This window comes from Falco cherrug, chromosome 12, assembly GCF_023634085.1.
Source record: "Falco cherrug isolate bFalChe1 chromosome 12, bFalChe1.pri, whole genome shotgun sequence".
Classification (NCBI taxonomy): domain Eukaryota; kingdom Metazoa; phylum Chordata; class Aves; order Falconiformes; family Falconidae; genus Falco; species Falco cherrug.
Genome location: NC_073708.1, coordinates 9,659,142 through 9,681,329, shown reverse-complemented (window position 1 = coordinate 9,681,329; position 22,188 = coordinate 9,659,142). Strand labels below are relative to the sequence as shown.

The 22,188-nt window shown below is 40.4% G+C and overlaps 1 protein-coding gene across 4 annotated transcripts in view; it reads right to left on the bottom strand.

The window, feature by feature from the left end:
* The window catches only part of TEDC1 (tubulin epsilon and delta complex 1), a 73,750-nt gene that overhangs the window by 38,202 nt on the left and 13,360 nt on the right, over positions 1-22,188 (bottom strand). For 3 of the 4 annotated variants that reach the window (XM_055724693.1, XM_055724696.1, XM_055724695.1), the window contains exons 4-5: positions 14,423-14,593; positions 8,008-8,106 (exon numbers count right to left, since the gene is read on the bottom strand). In XM_055724693.1, coding sequence (XP_055580668.1) covers positions 8,008-8,106; positions 14,423-14,593 — 270 coding nt within the window. The remainder of the gene's footprint in view (positions 1-8,007; positions 8,107-14,422; positions 14,594-22,188) is intronic. The other variant, XM_055724694.1, reaches the window with a different exon arrangement.

Below are 22,188 nucleotides of genomic sequence, written 5' to 3'. Positions count from 1 at the left end.
CATCTGGGGTTATAGCTAGCATTACTAGGTGATGCTGTCTGCACTGCTGAAACTCTTGAGGGGCTCCAAGCAGAGGTCCCACCAAGTTCAGTAGCAGCTAGGAACACTCATCATGTCCAGAAATCAGATCTCTGAGCATCAAATTTGACACATAAAAAATGTGATCAGCAGTCCACCATGCAGTCTAGTTTAAGTAACTTGCCACAGTGAACGTGAGAACCCAAAGGCACAGAAGTATTGCAGCTCTCCAGGACAAAGATCTGCTGCCTCAGCACTTAGGGCTTCCTTCCTCTTCCAATGATTCTCCCACTCTTACTACTACTTCTTCACCTTCATGAATCACTTTCTTCACCACAGCTCTGACTCAAGAAACAAGGCACTCTGCTCTCTGAACAACGCAACAGCTCTGGGATAAAATATCCTAATAAACATACATTACACCACAACATCACACTCCAATTTAGACTTAATATCTTTGATGTTGCAGGAGGAATATTACCTTTCTGAAAAGATACACAATGGATATCTCTGATGTACATCTGCAAGATCATAACTTCTAGAGATACTAGACACGCTTCAGACTCTTGGGTCAATAAACTAAATAGCAGCAACAGTAGGTTGTCCACTCAGACCATCACTGGAGGGGTATGACATTTGCCTGCAAGTAGAGAATTTCTCAGAGCAAGGAGCAAAATAGTGATTTGAGTCCTTAGACAGACTCATCTTCCCTGTTCAGAGCTCCACCCTAACTCTCCTCCCCAGTCCTGCCTCCCATATTCAGCCCTTCCTGCCACAGCCATTCTTCAGTGCCTCAGTCTCTTTTCACCCAGACAGTCTGAATTTTCACACCAGAGACACCTTGCCTCCCCAATGTCCTCATGCAGGCCTCTTGTCCAGGGGTTTCTTCCAGCTCCTGCCTTCACTGAACAACAGCCAGAGCAAAGAGGCTCTTCACTGTCCATCCTATGCCCTTCCTCTGCCTGTCCAGAACCCTACTTCTGCTCCCAGCCTAACACAGTCAGTCCATGTTCCCTGTGTTCTTCAACGAATAATGTTAGAATGGCTTAGTAAAAGGAAATTAAACCTGGGAAGAGAGGAAAACCTGAATACTTTAAAAGGGCAAAGCATTTGCAATTTTCATTCAAAGTGCTGTGGCAAGCATAATTATGCAAATTCAAAAAACTTGTCATAATTGACCTTTTCAAAACATGTGTGTCCACGAACATACAATTCATTGTTGAACCCTGAAATTTATTAAAGGTCAGTAGTTCTAGAACTTCTTCTCATTTCATCATTAAAGAACTTCAGATGCACCCAGTAGCAACCAATGAAAACCAAACTTGCTTAAAAACAGGTAAAAATTTTGATGCATTGGGTTAGAAAAATCTGTTCCTTTAAAAAGTTCTGTAAAAGGAAAAGAAAAATACAGAATCGATCAGTTTACTTGCTGTTCTGAAAATTCAGCAATGCCAGAATCCAAGGACTCTGGTCATCTGATGCCCTGTGAGCAGATTTAGTAAATGGTCAGGAGTCACTACTGACTCAAACTGAGTATATTCTGGCAGTGTGAAGTCTCAAATCTCATTGTGTTTAGATCCTTTGGAGCTGGCCACTTCTTCTGCCCCATTGCTCCAAAAACTGTGTCACAGACCTCTGTATTACTTTAGGGAAGATCGTTCTTCAACTCTCCAATCTCCTTCACAGCAACACAGTCTTCTTTTCACCTTGAAAATTGGTTCATGCTACAATCCTTCAGTGAAGAGATCACACAAAGCCTGGCATAACACCTAGTAAAATGAAAATTTCTGTGGAGTCAAGACTGGCCAAGGAGGGATTTCAGATGGAACATGCACAGGAAAAAATACCCAACCAAACCCCCCCACATTTTCACCAATATTCACAAGCTCTGAGGCAATTACTCTTGAACTTTATGATGTATCATTTCTTATGCAAGGTCCACTTGAGAAATTTTTTTCCTTTCAAGAAACTGAAACACGATGACAAATAGGCAAAGCTGTCCTTAATAAGAACAGTAGTTACAACATGAAATACTGATCCTGTTCCATCACAGAAATGACAGAACTATGGCTTTTACCAAGGGAATGAAGTAACAAATGTATAAAAATTGAGGGCCAGCTCAAACAGAATTAGTTGTCAGAACATCACAGAAGATAATGAATCTATGACAACTTATACCATTGAAGGCAGCTTGTCCTTGAAGCTCAAGGTCATTTTTTTAGAAAAGAACAGATCTTTTTTCTGGTATTTGCATGCAGCACAAGCCTTCGCTTCCTGAATTAATCTTCTACACAGCAGCATCACAGACTATAGCATAAATGAGATTTTTTTTCCATTGGTATCTACACTGAGAAATGTGTTGGTTCAACTGCTTCTTGCACAGCAGATGGAAGGACATCAGAAAATATCAGATGGTCCCCTAGCAGGCTCTTTGAAACTCAAATAAGGTTACATACCCTTCACCCCACCATACAAGACCATAACAGGGTTGATTACAGAAATACAAAATACTAGCACAGGTCTGTGTCAAATCAGTAACGTGACACAGTGTCGGGCTTAGCAGCAGGGTTTTAACTGTTTATTTTCATTTAGCATCTGCCTGCAGCATCTGTCACCCCCGGGAACGTTCCATGAAGTCCCAAACAACCAGCACAAGGGCACCAAATATAGCCTGGCAACAGCTGGAATTATCCGGCCATAGTTAAACCACTTTCATCCAAGACAGTCAGCAACTTCGGCTCCATTTCTGGAGATAATATAATACCATAGGAATTATTCAGTAACCAGCTGAATAACTTGTATTAAGACTTCATTTTTGTTTGACGTATGTTCCAGGAAGCGGTGCTGTCACTTGGACTGAAATGGACCAAAAAAACTCTTCACATTTTTGGTGTTTGTGCACTGAACATACTGGTTGATATTACCATTTTAGCATGCCTACGCAGATAAAATACTTGCAGATCAGGAGGGCTTTACACAAGTGCGCAAGCCCACATGAGCATGCACATGACGCAAAGTGAAGACTGAAATTTCATGCAAAGTAACTAGTAAATGCACATTTAACATATTTGAAAATTCAAATCCTATCAGTTCCTAATGCTTCCAATCTGAATATACTTGTTCTGAAAAGAACAGAAGCTTTTTAGTGCTTTGCATGAATTCAAACCACGGGCTATTACTCATAGAGAATAAACCTGTTGTGTCACCCATCTGTAACGGCCATCTGGGACAGATGTTTTAAATGGAAACTCATGAGATATAGGGTCCACAATCAACTTATCTTACAACTTGATCATTTACCCCTTGAATGTCCCAGTAAGAAGTTATGGAGTCCTGACTGACTGAAGGAAGCAATACACAGACTGTACACTGGCTCTTCCCTCCCTGATAAATGAACAGTCCAGAAAGCGGATCAATGCTATGCCCATACCATCCTATCCCATCCCACACAATCCCTGCTGCTTGGAGAGCTAAAGCTCACCTGAAGATTTTATGGACATGGAATTGATCATACATTATGTACGCTAGGTCAGACAGACTATTTGTTTGCTTCTATTTGCTTGCTGTCAAGGACCTCAGTTCCTTAAGCCCCTTTAAAATGTGTTAATGATCAACAAGTATAAATATTTTTCACAAAATTCCGAAACAATGTTATTAGCTATTCACATCCAAATTCCACAGATTTTTTTCCACATCCATCTGGCAGACAGCTGCATTATTTATTTGCTGTAACACTCAGTAAATTGATCTACTGGCATTTAAAGGTGTCATCTTTACTCATTACAATTTCAATGATCTCTCCAGCACTGCCAGCCACCATTATACCAATGACCCGAGTTCTGACTACAACTTTTAATCTCTGCTAATCACAAAACCTGCAAGACTGAATTACACATATGAAGTAGTATATGAAGACGCAGAAGAAACCGAATGACTAGGCTGTTTTGCTTCAAAAGTTCATTGATCTCTATATGGTAACAATTTGATGAGAAAGATAATTTAGTGACTTTTAAGTGCAACATACATTTTTTTCAAGCTCAAGGTAAAACATTAGAACCAATGACGCTGCAATGTAGAATTAAGGTAAATGGATTTCACAGACAAGCATGGGATTATATTCTATTATACTCACAATAATGAAAAACTACCTAGTTGGTCATATGTCAAAACCACTGCCCTCACAGTCAAAGGAGGAATGTGACCACATCTTCAGAGACAGACCGTACTGCTCTGGAAAGTTTGGGGCAGGCGCTGCTTACCCTCAGCCACATCTTCTGCACATTCTCTCCAATACACCTCAAAACTATTCTAGCCAGAGTGCCAGATTCCAGAACTCCATCTCTGCCCTGAAGTATTTCAGACTGGCAAGTAACAGCAGCCCGCCAGACCAATTGACTAGGGGAACCATTTAAAAATGAGCAGCCCCGAAAACAGCTTGGAAAACGTACCACAACGCAAGACATTCAAGACACTCTAGACTATGTTCTAGCACACTGATACATGCAAGAGGTTTTCAAGAAAAGACACAATGAACATCCAAACTCCCGAGCAATGCACAGGCTGTTGCACACTGTCGCGCTGTAATCATCCCCAATTTACAGGCTCTAGCATGGCCTTGCAGTCAAATGGCAACACCTGACTGACGTGTTTCTGCTGAGAAAATGACCATCAGTGTATTTCTCATGCAACACACTGCAAGCCAGGGAGTACTCAAAAACACATGACAGCATCTTGGGAAAGAAAGGACATACATGTAGATGTCAAGAGCTAACACGAGCATGCACATGTACTTCAACTGGAAACTGAACACCAGCTGAAATGTCACCACCTATTCACTGACACCCTGGGCGGCACAGGAACTAAACACGATGGTGACCTGCAGCTCACAGCCACACACATTATATATAACCACAGCCAAGCCAACCACAGGAAAAGTTGGAATTTTGATCATGCCTCACTAGAGAAAAATATAATTAAAACTATTACGCTTGGAAAACTTCCAGCTCTATGAATCTGACAAAGACGTTTATGATGATAAAAGAATAATAATGTCCAGTAAAATCCCTGTACATAAAAGCAATAAAAGATTTTTATAGTCAGAAAATCAAGGGAAGAACATTTTAAAGAAGTTAACGTGCAACTTCTAGAGAAAAGGAGTAGCATAACTTTTCCATTTCATAAACTGAAGTTTAACTTCACAGCTATCTGTATCCTATCACACTTCTCCCATCAGACTAAACATCTCGTTTTATTACGGATCACAGCAACTTATCTTGTTGGATATTTTTTGATGAAAATGAACTCTAAGCTTCAATAAAAACAGCCCAAAGTCCTCTCTGTGAGAGCTAATTTTTGACACTTCAATCCACTTCACATTTCTATCCTTTGAAGGGTGCCTAACATGAGAAGGAATTCCTAAAACCATCCAATAACAGGGGTGCATTACAGTAAAACATACTGACAAGCTTGCTCTTTCTATTGATCCATGTAGCAGGTTGTTATCTGAGGGAACATTAACAGAAATGTCACATTACTTAAAGAGAAAAAAATTATTTCACAGTTTTTGGAAAAAACATTTGGCAGAGTGCTGCCATCTGCACCAATATTTGAAAACCAAGCTATTCAAATATGCATAATTTACTTAATCTTATCAAGATATTTGAAAATTAGATGCTTTTTATTACATTTTCCAAAGAAGCATCACTTTGCATATTGAGTATTATATCCATCTGGAAAACTGACACTTGAAACAGCCTTGCCTTTTCAAGTCCATACCACCTTGTTGTATAAGGCTTTTCATACACACTGAGTGTATGACTTCTGGAAGCTGCTTTTGGGAAATAAGGGTAAAGGGAGACAGAAACTACAAAGATTGCTCAAATGATGGCAATAAGAATTTTAAATCTTTCAAAAATATGTATATTGAAGTGTTGTGATGATTTCCTGCAATTTTTCCCTGTTTATTTTAGAATCGGGCACAAGAGAGCAGCTTAGAGGAACCCCTTTTCTTGAACAGGTTTGAGAACTTCAAGAACTTCACAGCTGATTATGCTGCCAAACAATTCCAATTCTGGACCAGTCCAAGCAGTTAAGTGACCTGAGAAAAGAATTTCAAACACACATACACTGCAGTTTGTTTGGGGTTGTACCTGTTAGAGCCCAGAAACCAGAGATGGTGACTGTGGCCACTCATTTATTTGCGGAAAACATCTTCTGCCACCCTGCCTCCGTCCCTCTCAGTGATCACCCTTGAAGAGGTGCCCTTTGTTTCATGTATTTGCTGTTTAAGCCTGGGAAAGGTGGAATGAAGACACCACAGATTTTAACTAAGCCACACAGCTGCCCACTAAACCTTCTAGACGATAGTGCTTTTACCTAACCACAATGTTCAAAATACAAAAAGATTCTTTCCATTTTATCTTGAGCCTCCACTGAAAAGCACACACCTGAAGCAGACATCCAGCAAAGGGAGCAGCATGCAAGAAACAAAACTCCTGGAACGATTCATTAACAGCAGACTCAAAACCAAACCGACTTCAAGAGTATTGTTTTGCTTTACTGTAACAGACCAGTGTCATACTCAGGGTAAGGCTTTGGAAAAAGGTGGTTGCAGAGTCCTTCTACACAGCCTAGCAGTTTCTAGTACCAGCCCATCAGACCTTTCTAGACATTTGCTAAGCTCTGGAAGACTCTCAAGTACAGGCTTCAGAGGTCTGTGCTGCTGTGTGCTCTGAGCTGCTGAGCAAACCATAGGAGGGGGACTGTGAAGCAGAAATGGAAAAGAAATCTCAAGCTGACTTAGCCATTTACTCTAGAAAAAACGTAATTTCCCAAGAAAACGTTCTAAACAGCTGAACGTGAACCATTCATCCAAGGAATACTCAGTAATGAAAGATTAACATCCGCTTTACTTTAGGGAGTTTGAACATAAGACTGTCTCCCACCTTGAAATCTACTTTTCTGAATTTCTTTGTGCATGGTATTTACAATGGCCAGTTCTGTTAAGGCGGCAGCAGAAAGAATATCTTTGAGTAAACAGATTTGGACAGATAGCAGAAATTTGCCAAATACCAATTTGGTTAGGGACGAGCTTAAAACCTCAATTTTGTTTCATTTTCACATAGAACGAACTTTGTTACAAAGTGATAGGTAAAACAAATGTATTACATTGTATTAAAACAAGTGAATTGTACTACTTCAAGTAATAAACTGAAACATTATAATGGGTATTTGAGAGCAGCAGGAATATATACCTAAGGGTAACAGACTACACTAGGAAAAATGATTCTGTCCTAGAAGGTTCTGTCTGAACACACAGAGAAATACTTTTTTACTGTGAGGATGACTGAGCATGGAGCAGGTCACCCAGAGAAGCTGTGGAGTCTCCATCCTTGAAAATATTCAAAAGCCATCTAGACATGGGCATGGGCAGCCTGTTCTGGGTAGATCCCTGCCCACTTCAACCATTCTGTGCCTCTAAAATATTTCCAAAACAAAGCCCCTTACTACCATCCAAGAAGGCAGTCAACTCAGGAATCATCAGGTGTGCTTTGGCTCTCCAGGAGAGATAAACCAGATCTCTCCATGTTCTCACTGGCAGTCCACTCAGGCAAGGTCACAGGCAGATACTCTGCCTGACTGGCCCAGATGCGGTTACTGGTAGTATAAAAGAGCAGTCAGCCAGATGATCTAGAATGTTTTATTCTGCGAGTCTTTTCCTCAGTGGCAGTTTCAGTTAGGTCTCTTCCGACTCCCTCTCTACCAGTTTTTACACAACTTAGCCTAATACCTTTGGGCCTGTGTTACATCGAACTAGAAGAAACCATTTGGTGAATACAAGTTATAAGAGAGGAAACTGGCAATCCAATATATAAGCCCTTCTGTTTGGAAACCAAGTTTAAAACACGTTACAAGGAGTGCAGTCTTTTGCTGAACAGTGTTTGTGTAAAGCATTATAAGCACATCCAAGAATTACAGGAGAAGCATTACCTGCTTGTAGTTCTCCGGTTGCCTAACAAGATCCGTTTCTGTGACAGAAAGATGTCCAAGGATCTGGTCTGTATGGGAGCCACTGGTGAATAAATGGATCTGGAATAGATTAATTTAAAAGATATTTGTCAGTACAAGGCCCAGATCATTAGCAACATCATTAACTACCATTTAATGGCTGCATGGATTGGAACAGTGATGTGAACCAGTGGTTACAAGCCCATTCCCAATGGACAAGTTCAAACGTAACTACTACCACCAACACAACAATAGACCTTTTCAAAACAGCCTGCAGCAAATTATGATCATGCACCTCAATCATCTCACAAAATGGTCCATCTGGTATTGTTACCAGAAACACATGCAAGAATTGCTACTGCTGCTGCCACAGTAAAATGGAAAGACTTCTCTCTTCATCCTGCCTTGAAGTCTTTTTCCTTACACTACACATGCTCTTGTGCATAGCATGAAAGGAGAAACCATTTACACAGATAGCAAGTGTCTTAACAGAGGTGAAGGATACTCTCAAAATAATTTTTTATTTCTTCCTCTAAAGCAGAAAATACTACCTAGTTACAGTAAGTTTCTCTTTTCGTGCTATATATTGTCGGCTTTTGCTTACTGGGACCTTGTCCCAGCTGCACTAGTGACGGTATCATCAATTATTTGACGAAAAAGCTTCCCAAGTTAGTCAAGGGAACAATAAAAAGCAATTCCTCCTATTCAGAGCTGATCCCTTTGTTACTGTAATAACTGCAGCTGCCAAACAAGATAGCAGTGCACATTTGTCAGACAATCACTCATATTTCATTAATATTTCTGCCAGAAGACAGAGAGTGTTTCCTGCTTTTCTTCCTTTATTCTAATATGAACTTTATCATACACTTGGGTATTGACAACTATTTTAAAGTTGACAGGCACTGGGTAATTATCAACCCGTCCCTGAAACTTCAGAATATTTTAGCGTTCCTTTGCCAAAACTCATTTCTGGTGACAACCATCTGTCACATGTGCAGAGCTATGTGAGTTTAAAAATAAAAGAGCACCTCCCGACACAATGTTCTTCCTTTCTACTTGCCACTCCTCTCCCTGCTGCACTCTTGTGTAACTCTGTCTGCCAAATCTTTGGGCCTCCAGCACAAGGACTGAATTTCAGCCCTTCTTCAAAAGTATGTGGCAGCAGCATCACTGGCTAAAGCCCAAAACAAATACTCTAAAGCTGTAACAACAGAGCAATAAAATGTTCCCCTGAGACCAGACTAGATGAACACTGGAATAATCCAGTATTTGTATTTTTACAATCTGTTAGTGATAACCACAACATACTGAAGATGAAGCTAGACTTAGAGAGAGAAACAGTATCAAGGTAAAAGAAGCAGGTGAGAGGGTGAGACAGAGCGGGTGTATATGCTTCACCGCACTGGAACGGTCTGAGGTGGAGGCAGGTCTGATTAACCTTACACTAACCTTTGCATGAGAGTACAAGCACAGCCCCCCACCGAGCGCCCCTTCTGGGGAGTTTCCCATACCAATTCCTAAATGCCCTTGAGCTTAGACACCCCGCAGAGAGATCAGCTTGTTTAATTCACCTAAGAGAAGATGAAAAGGGGGCTTTGTTCATACATCACACACACACTTGCACAGTGAGGAGAAACCACTGTATTACAAAATGCACTATTGAGATCTAATGGCAAGTGCACTTTAGGAAAACCCAAAGATTTTCAAACCAAATATCTCAAGATATAATTAACCAATGCAGTAATTTACAGAATAACATGGTAGATTCTTCACACCAAGATACAGATGCGCCTAACAATTATGGTTAATTCACCCAAATTACTGACAACAAGGTAATTGCTCTGCACCAGCCTCTGCCCACTGTTACTCAGAGATCAAGACTTTGTCCCTTTACTCTTTTACTTCAGCATCAGATATATAGATACAACCCGTCCAATCCATTGTAACACATTTTATTTTATATAGTTTACCTTCAGAGGCACAAGAAACCACTTTGTTCATAGGAGGTATTTCCCAGTGCTGCTCTGCATTCTTACTGACAGAACACGACTCTTGCTCTTACAGTTTCCAAGCATATTACAAACATTATTGTCATTTTACCATGATCTGATAATGCCAATTATGTTAAACTCCTTTACCTTCAAGAGCTTCATTTAATACCATTTCATTCCTACAAATCTATACACATAGTCCACAATCAGATGTTCACCTGCATAACAAAGTTTACCTTTGAACCTGATCTAAATCCCCCATTTCAGGTACAATTTCTGTCCTAGACTTAGAGTGGATGGAGGATAAGTGAATATACCCATAGGAAATCCATTGGTTTTGCTTACTTTTTCTTTCCACTTGCTGACTGTGGCACAGTGCATTTAACAGACCCAAAAGACAATGCCAGTTTTAAACTATTCAGGGGTCTCTACCTGTTTTTCTGAAACTATGCAAGGCTTCTCATTCAGACTTTTTAAGGCAAAGCAGTAATTCAAAGCCTAACTATAAACAGCTGCTCTCCCCTATGAATTCACGAGGGATCAAAAACCAGGCAGACAGATATTCCTCTGGCACTTGACAAAAAGAGGAAGAAATAGAACACAAAGAACCAAGAGGCATGCCTTAACACAGTACTTTATACTTCATGCTTCCATATATTTGAAGGTATATCAGGTAAATATGTACCACTGAGAATTTTGAGAGAATTATGATGGTATTACTATATCAGACTTTCAAAGCAGGCCAACCTGTCCACATTGAGAAGCCACTATAATGTTATTCAACAGCTCATAGCCTCAGGCTGCAAAATTCCTTAGCAACAGAGAGGTTAAGATTTCCCTGAGGAAGTAGTCTTCCTACAGCAGGTCATGTGTGACTGTAAGCTTCAACGTGCCTTCTGGGAGCTGAAGTCACTGAAAAGCAGCTCATCAGAAGAGCTAGCAAAGAGGAACAGCCAGTCAGACCACCTAACAAGCAATTCCCAACACATGACTGGCTGTAGCTCCAGGGAGGCTTCCTTCTTTAGCAACCTGCAATGGTTACTGCAGAACTTCATACCATCAACCTTAGGTGGCTGCGGGCAGGACAGAGTAGTTGAAAGCCCCAGCAATCAGTTTCAGTTATCATTTATGTACTTTAGAGAAAGAACAGCCATTTCTTTTTGCCTGTTTCCCCCTCATATCTCCCTCCTACTGCTCCCTTACCCTTTCTTCAGGCAGTACAGTACTATTTCATTAAGACACGAGTCACCACTTCCAAACTGAAAGTACATGTCCCTGATCACCCAAGCGATTCAGAATTGTTTCACAAAATCACAGAAACGGAAAAGACCTTTGGAGGTGTTCAGTCCTACCTCCTGCTCTGACAAGGCCTACTGCCAACATCAGTTTGTGGCTTCGTGTGTGTGAGCCTTGGAAGCCTCCAAGGGTGAAGACCATTCAGCATCTCTGGTGACCAACTCCACCACTGTCCATCATCGCAAAGCAGCTTCTTTAATATGCTTGAACCTGCCAAGCTATAATCAGTGGCCCTTTCCCCTTGTCTTCTGGTACTGTTAAGACGACCATGGATACATCTTTGTAACTACCATCCTCATAAACTACCCAAATAGCTGAAGGCAGGTAATTAGATGACCTCCCTCTCCCTCAGCCTCCTCTCCACCAGAGCAAGCAAGCCCAACTCCCTCAACCTCTTCTTGGAGGTCATACCAACTTAGCTAGTCTTTGACTATCTTGGTAGCCTCTTACTGGATCCTCTATGTACAATTCTTTCTTCCTGTAGCAATATCCATACTGGAAAAAAAAACCCGAAAAACATACAGAGTGGAAAAGCAGTCATCTTCTGAATGAGAACATATTTTCCAAGTGTGATGTGTTTTTCTCAGAAAGCCCCAAATAGAGAATATGGTATTTTAAAGCCTGTGTGAGTCACAGAATGAAATCTGTGGAAGTGTCGCCACTACTTGGCAAAAATTACAGCTCGTGATCACCAGTAAATAAGACTGTTCCACAGTTGAGATACATAACCCGTTAAGTTATTAAACAGAGCAAGCAAAAGCCATAATTATAATTTTGTGGAGAAAGCCCTCCATAAACCTGCCAGGATAATTAAAAAAACACAACACTTATTAGCCTTTTGCATATTGTGTTCGTGGTTTATATGAGAAAAGCAGCACTTCATATAGAGGTCATATTGGGTCAGCTCAGTCTTCTAATAGACTAGTTTCAAAGTTTTAAATTAATGCAGTAGCACAGAAAGTTTCTCTATAAAGAGTCAGGAAATATCAATTATTGTTTATGCAGCTGTTAAATTGTAGAAGCATGTTATATTTTGTGTTACTATAAACGTTAACATTACTGTGGCACTGTAATGAAGTCCCTTCCAAAGTCACTTTTACCTTTCAATTTTCCTGCTTTTAATTCTGACTGAAATATAAATCAGAGCACTGCACTTTATTACAGCTCTGAACAGAACTCCCACAGCTGCACATACATATTTGAGCATGCATAATATCAGTGTGCAAACACACATGGAGGAGGTGGGCTCCAATCTATTCTCTTATGTATACGTCCATGATGGCAGCCCTCTACATACACTGCAGAACTTAGTCTGATCACAAGAATCATCACCAGCACTGCTTACACTTTCAATTTAGTCCAGTGATGACTGCTGGGAAAGGCAATAACGGCAGCTTTGGGAAACTGGATGAACAGAGAAACATTCTCCCTCCTGCTTATTTTTCCAGATTCCGGAAATTGTGGTCCAGGGAGTCACAGCATAACTAACCTGCCTCATATTGATCTGACTGTAACAGTCCTAATTAGCAAACATTTTTCCTTGGACAACCACAGGGAGGAAAAAGGTCCAAGTTCATTTCAAAGTACAATCTCCGTAGGAGGCCGCCATATCTCCTGTCATCCAGTTTAGCATGCTGCCCAGTCAGCACATCCCTTCATCATTTCCATGCCTGACCTGGACCATTGAGAGTATCTATGTCTGTACTGGAGGCCCCAGGTTCAACCTGCTCTTAATTCTTCCTTGGTCTCATTAACTGTAAGCTGAGGTACTGAAGCTACCTAATGATTTGTTACTGCAAGTACTACATAAATCAGAGCACTGATGATGAGTTACAGAGGTATTTGCCTCACCTACTATAAAAATCAGCATACCTTAAATAGAGGTAGCTTATCAAGGGGAGAAGATGCCAATCATTTCATTTGAGTTTTGTATCACTAAGCCACCTCTCCCAACAGCATCACTGTCTGTAATCTCACTGCAAAAGACAAGGACTGCACCTGCACTTACGGTGAATTGCTATCTTCATTCCCAGATCAGGAAAGCACATTCACAGTGGGCAATGAGAAGCAAAAGGTTATTTTAGATGCTGCACACACAGCACCTGATCTTTCCCTAGGGCTGTCGATCAGACATCTTCCCTAGCAATCAATTCATGTAAAGAACAAAATGTAACCTCATTAGTTTTCAGCATTGCTCTGTCAGACACAGGATTAAAACCAAGAAGGCATCTTCATTCAAAACTCTCTTGTTCCAATTCTGGCAGCTTTCTGACAAATGTTGTTCTTTTGAGGTGAAATTTCTCAGAACTGTTCTTAGCCTCAAAAAGGTTTTCTGTGGAGGTTCTGGGTACAATACCAAGTGGCTCCATATAAGTTACCTGAAGAGATATGGATGGAGAAAGGAGGTCTAGGGGAAAACATTACTGAATAATTTTTAGGACTATCTATAGAATCGTTTTTTTAAATTTGTCTCTGCAGTCACCATCACTGTCAACTTTAGGACTGCAGGCTGTTTCCATCCTAAGTAGACATAATGCTCCCAGATGCCTGTGGTTTTCAGACAGGTATATAAACATCATTCATAAATGGGAACAGAACTGCAATCTTAGCAATGTAGAGACCACTACTGATTCCCAATTTAAAAGCAGGTCGATTTTGGGTTCTGTTCAGACGTTCCCCAAGGAACTGGGAAACTGCATTTTATTTGCTGCTATTACTTTCAACATCTGTGCTCAATATTTTTAATCTACATTTCCTATTAACTTAATAGTTCTGAATCACTACTTCCTGTCTGTGGGACCAGAACGCTCTGTCTTGCTTCTACCAGGCATTTTCTCAGAGAAATGAAAAGACAGCCTATGGTTGCAGAAGGGACAAATGTGCCAACCTGCAAGAGACTTTCACTCAACAATTATAACCTTACAAACACTGAAGTTACTTCATTTTCTTATGGCTCTGCCCCACTGGGGAAAGATGGGGGTATTTAGAGTAATTCACTCTTATCTACAGAAAATGCAGAACTAGCAAACAAGAATAATTTGCACATTTAGCACTAGCTCAAGGCTTTTAAATAATAAACAATGCCATAGTGAGTTAGAAGAATCATTTACCTTGTGCAAAAGTTTGCATTGCTCTTGGTGCTGAGCAAGCAAACTCCGCCACTGGAACTTCAGTCTCCCGTTTAACCACTGTAGGTATCGAACATCTACTCTGTCTTCTGGCCCATATTCAAGTGCTATTTCAGCTGTACCCTTCTGGCTGCTAGGCAGATCATCTTCACACTAAAAGCAGAAGAGAATACCAAAAGGTTTTAAGTTTGCTTCAATATTTTCAAATCATTCAGTAGTGAAGAACATAGAAGGCAAATAGGTCAAAGATTTTAAAAAAAAAACAAGGAAGCAAGTTCCAGCAGTAGAGAGAAATTGTAACCTTTCAGAATAGAGGACTGGGAACAGCCTAAACAAGTACTGAAGTCTGGAACAAATACCAGCTTCTCAGCTATGATATAGTGAGCTGTCTCCTCTCCTGTCTTTCATTTTCCGTACCCAGGAAGACACAGTGTTCCTGAGACAGCAAAAGCATGTTCTTTACCCAGATGGGAAAAAAAAAAAAAAATAAAAAAAAAATCACATTTTGACTAGATTCTAATAAGTCAAAGAACATAAACAGATTTAGCTCCTCCAGTGTCTTCCTGAAAGTGCTGCAGGCTATATTTGGTGACCCTATTTTGTAAATCAATGACTTATATAGGCACAAAATTGCGGGCCTGTGCTTACCCAGCTCCTTTCTTTTCTCCATCCAGCATTTCCCTTCTTGCAGGCTAGAGAAAAAAAAGCAATCATCCAGCTGACATTGACCAGGAGTCCACAGAGGCACTCCCAGCTACAGTTGTACCATCTGTCTTGCCTTGTTTTGTATTTCTCTAGAGTAATTTGGAAGGAAGAAGGGAGAAGCAGAGTTACCTTTTGTTCATCTTGTCCCACTTTCCTTCAGCTGCAGGGGAAAAAAAAAAAACACAACCAAAAAACCCAACCAAAACCAAACAACCACCTTCATCTTCTGGACGAAATTTCTGCTTGGCCAAAAGCATAAAAGCAAGCAAGACATTTCTGTTGTATCTTTCTTAAGGAACATGGGGGGAATTCCACCTCCCACAGCCTCTTGCACAAAGAGATCATTCATACTTACAAACAGATCTCTCTCCATTTTCAGCTAAGACTCCTGCAGATTGCAAATCAAAAGGGGAGGAAGACATGGGTTGTTTTGCTTCTGATGCCAGTAACACCACTGAAAGTAAGGCTGAGCTGTCAACTTCATCTAGTCTATAGAAAGTATATACAATAAACATAATCCACAATTCCAGATTTTTTACTACAGCATATCATAAGTAGAAATAATACAGAACTGCAAAAGTCTGGTTATTCAGAACAGGTGTTTGCCAGCTCAGAAACTGTGTCCCAGTTGTTGGGCTTTCAAGACATTTCTTTAAAGCAGAAATTTAAAAAGCCTACTCGAAACGTGACTGTTTTCAAGAAAACATTTAAGCAGCTATTTGGACCCATAGACCTTGATAGTATTTAAACACATGTGTTTCCCTGCTTCACAGACTTCCATGTTCAATATAATCTCATAAAGATTCTATTGGCAGGCAAAGCTTAAATGTAATTCCAGTTCGGATCCTAAACTAAAAATGAAAACTGTAAAGTGAAGAGAGTTTAATCTTGCCTTAAATGCATATTTCAGCAGCAGCATATCTATAATCATGATCAAATAACCCCCTAATGCTTGTTTTAACCTAACCATCACCTCAGTTGACAGGGCCTCTAATACAATAAGTGTTCCTATTATTTATAAGCACAAAAATGCTGTTCTGGTCACATAAAATGTATCAAGATTACAAGTTTTTTCCCTTTGCTCTGTGGCTCAAATAAACTCATGCTATAAATCACAGGGGCAAAGGGTTGGTAAAGGGCTTTTCTGTTTAAAGACACAGATTCATCTTAAAAAAAAAAAAAACAAACACACACACAAACCACAGTATCCCCTTTGTGCCAACTGCAATGTCACTTTTTCCTCAGATGCCTTCAGCCTCATGCCCCTAAATCAAAAGGCACTGTGCCCTAGGGCACTGCAGTCCTAGCTAAGTACCTTCATGGTTCTGATTGTCTTGCCCCTACCAGGAGAGGTTTCTGGACTATGAAACCATACAGATATGATTACCAGGTTGCCCATAAACATGATGAGGTAAGCAATTGGATATTAGTCACTACAGCAGAGAAAATGCATGCGTAAACAACATTAAACATTTCACATAAGCAGCCAGAAAGCTGCAAGGCCAAAGACAGACCTGGGACTCCCAGATTAAAATCTGCATTTTCTATAATTTACAGTTCAACTCCAACTTCCCTGGTTAGAGGTTTCTGAACGCCACAAACACTGCTCTCCTGGGAATTCATTTCAGGAAGGAATGGCATTAGATTAGATTGCTTTGCCAGTACGGTGACAAACACCATGCACAGCTAATTTTATTGTAGCAACCTGCCTTATTAATATTAAAATAAGGAAGCCAGCCGATGCATTTTTTAGCAAGATCTCTCTATTATTTATTTCAAACACTGAACAAAAAATTTACTTTTACTATGAAATACTTAGCCTGGCATAAAGTAAACAAGGTAAAAGAAAAAAGGTCTTGCATATTACACCATGACCTCAATTTCTAGTCCCATCTTTACAATCTAAGACTATTTACTGCTCTCCCAGTGGGAGAAAAATGACTAAAATACCAGCCCAAGCTAGAGCCTTTGCTTCAAATATCACTGTGAATTTATCTAATCTATGCAGCAATATGGGTACACACCTACATTCACTTCTGAGACACAGAAGTGCACATTTTTTAGTCAAAAGAGAGCAGCCAAAGCAACAACCCAGGGCTCTCAATGGCCTCTCCACATTTGGAACGCTCCACACCAGCTCTGGAAAAGATCATTTCATAGCCACTTACCAGAAAAGCTTTTTGCTTGTAAACTGTTTGCTGCAATTATTGTTTCTCTTTGATTTTGTTCTGAAGGCGCATGGACTCCAGCTACAGAATGGTGCCACAGGCTTGTAGTACAAAAGCCACATCAACAGTATTGATACCCTCATTACAGTGTCGAAGTCTTTACCCATTACACTGGTGGTATCAGAGTTAGCCAGGTCAAACTGGATGACGTGGACTCACCAGAGCACCTGTGATTAGTGTAACTTAAACAGAAGCTAGAACAAAACCCCTCAATTCCACTCCCACTGTAACTCACCCCAAACAAGCCTTTCTGTTCTAAAAGCTCAAAGTACTGCTGTTAGAAAGCCTCAATATCAATTTATTGGCAAGACTAAGAAAAGCAACAAAGACAGATAAAGCGACACACATATATTTACATGAACTCTCTTCAAGCTAATGCCTGAGCTATCACCCTGCCTGCACTTAGGTGGAACTTAAACCCAGCTCTCCTGTGGTAAAAGATCCAGGCAAATAACCAGCTAAGCCCCATAATAAATACATGTTCCAGGACACAATGCATCACCATCCCAACTAAGGTAGCTCACAAACTACAAAACCTACCCCAAGCTCATAAATGCATCTCTAGCTTAGTTAGAGCTAAACAGGGTTTATGTCCTAAAAGCATGTTTTTAAAATCTTTGCAAGGCAGCATAGAATTCAGCCTCCAACATCACACCAGTTTTGCCCCAAACATTCCTCCCTAGGCTATTTCAGGTCCAATTGTTATGAAAAAAGATGCCGGATCATTCTCAAAACATGTGAATCTACTTGTGGTTAGACAATGCAGCAAGGGCAAAAAAAAAAAAGCCAACACAGTTCTCATGGCAGAAGTGCTCTGAACAGACAAGTCAGGTTCAGGAAGCACTGAACTGAAAAAAAGCCACCAGATATAAAAGTACTTAAGAGGAAAAGAATAAGGGGTGGGAGAAAGGGTGTGAAAAAAGACATGGCAATATATCAACTTTCATTTACGTTGCATACATCTAGGCAAACAACTTGCATCTAACATGGTTAGAGAGGAATTAAAGATTTAACAAGTTTCAACTTTTGTAGCAGAAATAAAACTCTTTTTGGTTTGAAATATAAAGCAATCCCACATTACTGGAAACTGGAAGAGCAGTTCTACTAACAGTGGATGAAGATAAATTAAACAAGTACTTCATCATATAAACTGGTTATCAAAGAAAAACATAAGCATCAGTGTGTTTGCAGACATGTGAGAAGGAAACATTTTTTGCATTAGTTGGTCCACTTGAGGATTTTAGTGACCTGGTATGAGAATGACCTTGCTCTATTCATACACCTTGAATTAAACTCTAAAAATTGTTTTAAAGCAAAATTCCTTGTAGATTCAGCGATGATCTCAAAATATGTCACAAGCAATACTGCAAAGAAAACCCTTTGTTTTGCAACTTTACCACATCTCTACACATTCTGTACTTTTCCAATTCATATAGGTATCTTAATGCTTATAAATTCTTAACTTAATAAATTTACTGTGTCCTGTACACATGATGGACATGAAGAGGCCTATGCTGCCTGCATTGCTGCAAAAACAATGCAATCTTAGGGCTAGTTCCCTGAAAGATGCGCTTTTCTGACTAGGAGCTGCCATCTGTCGGTAAAAGGACAGACCCTGCTGCTGCCGGCTCAGCCCCTGCGAGCTGCGCCTTTTCCCGGACATCTTCTAAATCCCTCCAAGGATTCTCTGCTTCCGTATTTGGACGGCCAGCAAACAGCTTGCTGATCTTCCCATGGAAAAGCAACCCTACCAGAACACGGTTAACACGTTTAACCCATGGATGTATGCATTGTCAACTCCCTGACATTAATCCTTGAGCAGTGCAAAATAAAACAACTGCCTGCTGAAACCTCTAACACACACTCCCAGCCCACTCCTCCCGTGCACCTGAGTTAATCTGGGTCTAGAGAGAAACTATTTACTCCCAGGTACTACTCAAATCTTAACTACACTAAGCACACAGCCTGGTATCACGAAGGTGGGAAGATGCATATCTAGATCCCTTGCTGCAGGACTCAGGAAAGGCAAAGCAATCACATAAATCAAGCCAATAAAGCGCTTCTGCAGCTTTTACTGAGCGCTCATTCTGAACCACTCATAATTCAGACAATGGTTTTGATGTGACATAACATATGTTAAGCTGTGTAATTACAAATCTTTAAACTGAGCATAATTTTTTTGTAAAATTAAACACCATAGCCAGAAATAACAGTATCAGACATGCTCTCTTAATTAATACAGCCATATATCTATCTGCAGGAGGGGAAAATGTGAAAAGGAACAATCTGAACAGATGAATGTGAAAGGGACAACGCTATTTTCATTAACAGCACTATCAACAACACTAATTGGATTTCCTTCTAGACAAGTTAGGATCCAGATTAGATATATGCACAGAAAGATGGTGTAAGAACCCACTCCCACACGATGCACATACCAATTAAATATCCAGGTATTTGCACAGAAGAATATGTTTTCTACAAACCTATGTGCTCACAACATAGAGGTTATGCTCCTAGCATATTCAGCAATTAAAAAAAGAAAAATCCTGTGTTTCCACAAGGCCTTTTAGCTTTTCAATTTCAGTGCCTTTTGTAAAAAGTACTACTCACAACAGCACTCCCAAGAGCTCACTCTGAGCAAAGAGTGAAAAAGAGAAGGTGCTGAGGGAAGACAGAAGACATGAACACAGCTCCTACCCATTTGTGCCTTGTTCAAACAAGCCTGTCTGGCAGTAGCCACAGGCCTGAGGCACTAGAGCAAATCAGTCCCTTATCCCATCCCTCCTCACTCATTCAGGAGGTTACTTAAGAGCTCTGCAATAGAGTGAAAGCACTATGCCTTTAAAAGAGCACAGCAGCATTGCCTAATCTTTGGACCTGCATGGTTTCAAAATAACATTTAAATCCCAAAGCTCGCTGCATCACATATTCAGACAAAACACAGAAACCAATATACTAAAACAAACACATGGCAGGATAGACCTTAACTCAGAGCACTGCATTTTGCAGGGTTCAAGAAATGCAATATGGGTAATTCCTTGCACTGCATTTCCTCTGCCTGCAGCTCTGCTTGTCCACGTCCATTATGCTCCACTGTGGAGCTGGACAGGACCAGCAGAGCAAAGACAGACGCAGCAAGTTACATCAGCAGCAAATCTGCAGCAAGAGGCCACAGGCAAAGAAACAGTAACTGCCCTCCAAGAAGAGGAGAGGCAGAGGCCTGCCATATGTAGGAGGCCTGCCATGCCCCTTCTTCGCATGCTCCTTTTGTCCTCCTGAGGAAGAAGTGCATTCTTTCAAATGGTCTGCCGATGAGAGTTAAACCCTGATCACTTAAAGTGAGACACCAAAAGCAGAGGATGTTCTCAATCAAATCAAAAGGCCACAGTGAAGATAATCAGAAAGTACCAAAGGTACTGGCTGCTGCCTGACGCTGGAGGGCAGGAGAGGCACTAAACAGCTTAGTCACTCGGCTTCCCCAACAGACAAGGAGCTCCCCACACAGAATTTCAGCAGGGTACCACCAGTATGACCATCACCACACCTCATCTTCCTCTCCTCATGTGGAAGCTCAAGTGACTCCACTGCCTGTTGGCTGAACACCATCCAGAACACATCAGCTGTAACATCAGGTTCAAGAATTTTGCGTTTATTTGAAATTCAGACATTACCAGAGCAACAGCAGATTCAAATAATTATAAGCCTTTCTGATAGTTTCAGACTTGCCTTTTTAGAGCATTTTACCTTGACATGCTGTCAAAAAAAAACAACCAAAAAAACCCACTCTTTAAAGGGTATTCACTGTGTCAGGCAAAAATAGATGTTGTTAACCCCATGTTTTCCAGTGCAGTGCAGCACAGGAAATTGTTTTGCATTTGGAAAAAGGTTCCACAACAAGTCCAAAGCATGGAATTAAAAACACAAAAAAGATCAGAAGGAATAGCATGTACATCCCCACACGCAGAACAACACAGAGACAATTCCAGCTAAGACAATTTCAGCTATCACCTGTAACTTGTGCTTTAACACAAAAAAAAAAAAAAAGGCATTTTTAAGAGTCCAAACTGAAATGTGCTCCAGTTCTTGTATGGCAAAAACATATTCTGAATTTAACCACATCTGACCACTAAGTATGTTTAAGCCTACAGGCAGTATCAGTAAGTAAACACAAAAACAAAACCACAAAAATTAACACTTGAGCAAACACCAAACGCATCACGCTGCCACAGGCAAAGCAGCGCTGCTCAAAATGGTGTAAGGGAAATTTTGCAGAAGAAACTTTAGGTTTCTTCTCTGCTTAGGTTTCGGGGACAGCTTTTAAAAAAACCTTCCTTAGCAGATACTGAAGAGAGCAACAACTGTAGAAAAAAAAAGGGCAAAAGATAAATGGTGAGAGTTACTAGGAAGATAGGAGGACAAAGAGAAAAGAAGTGTAAGCACAGGGAATAAGGGAGAGAAATCAAGAAATGAAAGCTGACAGACTAATACAGCCTATAAAGATCTGGAAAGTAATTATGCTTTCTGAGTCACAATCAATAGGTTAATAAAATTCCCTCCTCCACTCCCACTGGAATAGGTGAAGAGGGGAAAAAAACCACAGAAAATTTATATTTACTGACACTAGTGACAAAGGTTTCCTGGTTTTCTGCTGTGGTAAACATCAAGCTTGGCCGTTACATTAACACTTTCCTCTAATAACATGGTTTATGGAACAGCAGTGACAGTCAAGATTTTGATAAGAGAAGGCATTTCAACAAGATTAGAGCAACCACAAGCCTTGCGCTGTAATGTAAGTAGCCAGTGAGCCAAACC